This window comes from Octopus bimaculoides, chromosome 8 (assembly GCF_001194135.2).
Source record: "Octopus bimaculoides isolate UCB-OBI-ISO-001 chromosome 8, ASM119413v2, whole genome shotgun sequence".
NCBI classification, from domain to species: Eukaryota; Metazoa; Mollusca; class Cephalopoda; order Octopoda; family Octopodidae; genus Octopus; species Octopus bimaculoides.
The window spans coordinates 58,846,321-58,852,267 of NC_068988.1; the positions used below are offsets into that span (position 1 = coordinate 58,846,321).

General features: G+C 34.6%; 1 protein-coding gene across 1 annotated transcript in view; it reads left to right on the forward strand.

Moving 5' to 3' along the window:
• Positions 1-5,941, forward strand: part of LOC106870902 (uncharacterized) — a 110,667-nt gene extending 104,726 nt beyond the window's left edge. The window contains exons 2-3 of the mRNA XM_052970147.1: positions 3,247-3,384; positions 4,516-5,941. Coding sequence (XP_052826107.1) covers positions 3,247-3,384; positions 4,516-4,698 — 321 coding nt within the window. The 3' untranslated portion in view covers positions 4,699-5,941. The remainder of the gene's footprint in view (positions 1-3,246; positions 3,385-4,515) is intronic.
• The last annotated feature ends 6 nt before the right edge of the window (positions 5,942-5,947 follow it).

Sequence of the window (5,947 nt, forward strand, 5' to 3'; positions counted from 1 at the left end):
ACACACACACACACATATATATATATATATACATATATGCATATACATATTCATTTATCTTTATTTATATGTATAGGTAGGTGATGTGTGTACGAGTGCCTATGTGTATATATTTATCTATATGTGTGTTTATGATTATGCTTACGTTTACTGGTTTGAAAACTGTTGTAACAAAGCATAGCGTAGCGCATCTATAAAATATTGATCAATATAGCAGACAACTATATGACAAGAGGGGATCGACTATATAAGTATGTGTGTGTGTGTGTGTGTGTATGTATGTGTGCGTGTGTGTGTGTGTGTGTGTGCTGTGTATGTCTGTTTGTGTGTTTATATAGTGCCATTTGTTTAAAGTATATTTTCAAACATTTGCACCCATATCTCGAAATGCTAAAAAAACTCACCATCACTTCAAACCTCAGTTAAATAAATATCTTTATGTTCAGTAACAATATCACCCATTCGATTCTTCCCATCTCGTAACCCGCTCCACATCGGTGACTTTCCAAGCTTTCATTTGGTTTAAACTCCATATGAATGCAAGGAAAAATTCTACGCTAGCCACTCTGAAAGATAAAAAAGGATTCTGTTTTGGTTGTAATAAAGTATTGATGGCTTTTGTGTTATTCTTTAACCATCAGACACCAAGATTCGTTTTATTTTTTCTTTATGAAAGCGAAATCATAGAAACGGTAAGCAATTGAAAGTGTTTGGTCATTCGAGCTGAAGTAACTTACTGTAAAAAGAATTGATAAAATATTCATTTATAAAGCAGAAGATTTTTAAGTTTGGCAACCATTTTCAACACAGCGTTTCGTCAAGCAAGAAGGTCTTCATGAAATATTTGTATAAAAGCTTCCTAAAGCAAAACTATTTATCCACTTGATTTAAATAAAAGAATTGAATATAAGTAACTCAAAAATAAAACGAAAATAAGGAAAAAGAAATTATAGAGTAAGGAAATAATACAATACCAGTGAGAAGCTATACAAATGTTAAAGATTTGGCCTTCAGCAAAACAAATCACAGAGAACATTTTGAGTTGATTACAAGATTATATTTGAAACTGTTAAAACGAACAGTTTATCATTTTGAATAGCTATGAAACAATTGATAGAAATAAAATTGGTTGTGAATTCTCATCACAAAATATAACGAGTGGGTTGCGCTCGAACAGAAATAAGCCACCATATATAGAATAGAAATTGTCAGTTATCTAGAAATATCAATCTTCAGAAAATATTACCAATAATTTACAACAAATTTTAGGTCGAAAACAACGGTAACTTATCCTCAGTTGATAATTTTGTGACCAGGTTTCAATTCATGACGGAAGTTTCGCGGCCCATTCACAGAGACGTTACATCTTGGTCTACGTCCTAAAATTAGTCTATCTAAAAAGCTAAGGAAGAATTAGCTGCTATTTCTTTCAAATTGTGTGACAGAAGTGACTCCGTCGTTCCCTATTAATTGAAGAAAGTAATTTTCAAATGCTTAACTACCGTACTTCTAAATGGCAAAGACCTCTCATTATTCGTGCGTTCAATTGGAAATCTTTCAATCTCTTTATGAAAATAATCATTGTTTTGGAAGCACACCACTCAATAACCTATAAGCAATGAGCAAAACAGCTTGTTGTTCAAAACAGAGGAAACCAATTCATGTGAGCATGGCGTTGGTGCTAGCTAGATATAACATACAAATACATTATAATGTACTGAATAATATAGTTGTCATTTTCTAGCTGAACAAACAATCAGTCTGATATTTACGAGTGATTAGAGATGTTTTTCACTGTAGTAGTAAACCCATGTCAATCTAATGTATGATCAGGTTTCGAATCCACTAATGTTCATGTATGTCAATGTTTCTTTGTTACCATGTACCTTGTCATATATATAAGCCCACACTTAATTGCGAGATATATACAAATTCATACACTTCTACATGACACATACACTTTTGTATGTAAACTTTTATACTTGTACAATATAAACTCAAGCATATTTAGAAGATATACAAATGGCAAATACACTTATATACAATTATACAACTATGTACCACAAATACACTTACACACTACATACGAATTGCAGTCCTGAAGTTTTGATACTTTTTCAGGAGAGGAATTTAGTAATTTCAAAGAAGTACAAATCTCTAATCTCCTTCAAAGTAAAATCCTCTGACATGAATGCATTTGTAGCGCTCCAGTCATTTCTTGAAGGTTTCCATGAGATCCTCTAAAATGAAGGTTCCAGGACCCTTGTCACAGCCTCCATATTTTCAATGCCTTCAAAACGATTGCCCCTAAGAATCTCCTTCAGTTTGTTGTATAACCAATTGTTACTAGGAGCAAGGCCTGTACTGTTGTCCATTTCTGTCAAGTAGTATGTTACTAGGATGGAATTATAATAAAGCGTCTTTAGTAGGGTGTGTCCAAAGTGTTGTCACAGGCGCTTCCGTCTATCTTCAATAAAAAGTTAGCAGGTTATTAGATGTATAATACTGATATACTAAAATTGCAATAATTTAGAATAGTTACTATTGCCTCTCTTTCAAAACGTCTCTTACATTTACACAAACACATGACTTATACAAACATACAAAAGGGTGTGTTTAGGTACAGGTAAACGACAAATTAATATTTAGAAAAATAGTGCTTTCCCTAATGAAGCAAATCTCTGACAAAATGTGTTTGCAGACAGTAATGACCTTCCCGTTTTTCCGGATATCGTGGAATAAATACATCGACCGATATATCATATCTGTCCTTATTTTTAAGACAATAATATGTTATTTCAAGGATATTTGGATGATATATCTAGCAGATCAGTCTACTGCTAGAGACAACGCCATTGGCTCCTAAAATGTAGTTAAGCAAATACCAAATATTCCAATGAATCTCATCAACGAATTTATATCCCTTAAGAACACCTCAATAATTAAATATTTCGAATAAGATCAGCTAAAAAAGAAACAAAATCACACAATGAAATATTAGAAATATTAAGAATAATACTGGTTAAAGATAAATTATATCTAACACTTAATGTCGCAAAAATCCTATATCCAGGTATAACACTGATTGATGACCCCTCCCACATAATAACAATAAAGCTTTGAATATATCACGAAGAGTATTGTAGGTTTGCTCGGAGTATTGCGGTACAGAAGTAAAATAAGGAATTTTTACAATCATAGGTTGAGATTTGTTCTCAAAGTGTTTACATTTCTTGCATCTTTCAGGTCATCTATGGGAATCCTGTTGCTCCCGTTGATCAAGAAGAAACCACAGATGATGATAGTTTTCCATTAGATAATGAAGAGGAATGCCAGCCAAAAAATGTAACGTCATGTCCTCCAGACCATTGCTGTGTCACAGAGGTGAGTTGTTTGTAGTGTCTATAATTTAATATCATAAACTGAATTTTATAAAAGAACTTAGTTCAAGTAAACTGAATCTATACACCGGAAACAGTTATTATATGTAGAATTGGCAACGAGCTGGCAAAATCGTTACTGCGCTGAACAAAATGGCTAGAGGATTTCATCTGCCTTTAAGCTCCCAGTACAAATATCATTGTATTCGACTTTGCCTTTCATACTTTGGTAATCGATAAAATGAATACTATCTGAGTACAGGGGTCGATGACATCGATTTATTCCCTCCCCTGAAATTACTAGCCTTGTGATAACATCTGAATCCTTTATTATTGGTAGAATCTTTAGAGCGTTGGAGAATTTCATTCAGGTGTTACTTCTGGCTGTTTACATTCAAAGTTAGAATCCCACTGAGGTGAAATTTGCCTTTCACCTCTCCGGTGATCGCTCAAATATATAGGTTTCAAGATGTCGATGATTTTTCATGAAATTAAATATGAGAATCAGTTGAGCGATCGCGTTAACGCTAGTGTTGTAATAATATCAGATTTCAGTGGTAGAATTCCTAGAAAACAAGGTATTAATTCAAGGTGCAGTACTTTTTGAATTCAAATTCCATCTTTTATCCTTCCGGGTTCAATAAGATAAAATACCAGTGAATTACTGGAGTTGTTGATATAGACTAATCTCCTTGTATTTCTATCAGAAGCATTATCTTCAACTGTAAAACGCAAACAAACAAAAAAAAAAAAACTTAGACGAAGAAACGAATGAGGATCTCCGTCGGCGAAAATATACAGTAATGTTTGTAAATGTAATTTCATGTGCTGTAGGGGTGAAGATAAATCTAATGCTTGATGATTATTTCTTTTGTGTGTGAGAGAAAGACGGAAAGAGAGTGAAAGGGAGGGGGAGAGAGAGAGAGAAGGAGGAAAAAGTCGTTATATTTTGCACTGTTTTACCTGTCAAATGAAAAATGTTTTCATCTTATCTTTCTGACGATAGCGCAGTCCTGAAGCCACAGTTTCCATTTCTCTTCTCTGCATACGAACATAACGACATACATCAACATCATCCGTTCTATATTACTAATATTGACAAACTATGTATTGAATTATATCTTTCTCTTCCTAGATTCTTGCGTACCAGCCAAGTTTCAAGGGCCAGAGAGCAGCCGGCCATTTGGTATGTCGACGCATGCGCGACGAGGGAGAACTGTGTATTTTGAAGGACGCCTTACACATTTGTCCATGTAGAGAAGGTCTCGACTGTGTGGAAATGGACGATTCGGATTATGGACACTGTTCGCGAATATAGGCCGAATATAATTCAAAGTCAGAATCAGTAGCAGCGGTTACAATAACAGCAATAGCAACAACTGCATCCATGACAGAGCGGCAATAATAATAACATCAGCAACAACAATCGACACATAAAAATTCTCTATCTGGTACTACAACCACATCAACCTCCTCTTCCTGCTGCTGTTGCTACTACTATAGTTACTACTACTACTACTACTACTACTACTACTACTACTACTACTACTACTACTACTACTACTACTACTACTACTACTACTACTTCATCACCAACTCACCACCACCACCACCACCACCATCACCACCACTACTACTAATAATAATGATTATAACAATACCAATTACAACTAAAACAAATACAACAACAACATCAATAAATGCACGCAGTTCACCATGTACGCATTTCTAACACATCATATCACATCCCACACAGCACATTTTCTGCCCAATCACCGTCCCAGCACTCTAACATATAATTCTAATCATACAGAGCACACGAAACATAGTCACTGCCCCATGAAATAAACATACCTCACATTACTCATAAACTACACAACTTACAAAATAACCCCAAGTAAATTCCAACCAACAAAACCAAGATCCACCTGTACTAAACCATGTCAAACTGATCTCAAAAAAAGACAATGCTTAATATCCGTCTGGTTAACGGACGTGCATTTAATGCATGTGCAATTAAACTTGCATGAAAATTTTGATAATAATGTTTCGTTGATTAGTATATTGTGTTTCCAATAACAGTAGAATTCAGTATCTTGTTCAGCCACTGTGGGTAACCGTAATAAAAAGAATAGAAAAGAAGCTTTGTAATGATAACGTATAAGCAAGTGGATGATGAGACTTTCAACGCTTTCTCAAATGGCAATAAAGTCAATAAGAAGGATACTTACACACACACACACACACATACACACACACACACACACGCACACACATGCACGCACGCACACATACAAACACACACACACACACACACACGCACACATGCACACACAGTATACACTATATTTAGTATCAATGCTACTATTGGTTTCATGCGTAAATAGTCGAAATTTTCAAGCGTTCCTCTTAATTCGTTTCAATGTTATATAAGGCTACTTTGTTCAGCTTGGAAACGGATACCAATGCTTCTAAGTGAAATACTTGAGTAATGTATTCATATGATTTTCAATATTGTGAAATCGAAATCAGGGAACAAATTGTAGCATTGTTAACACGTAAATACA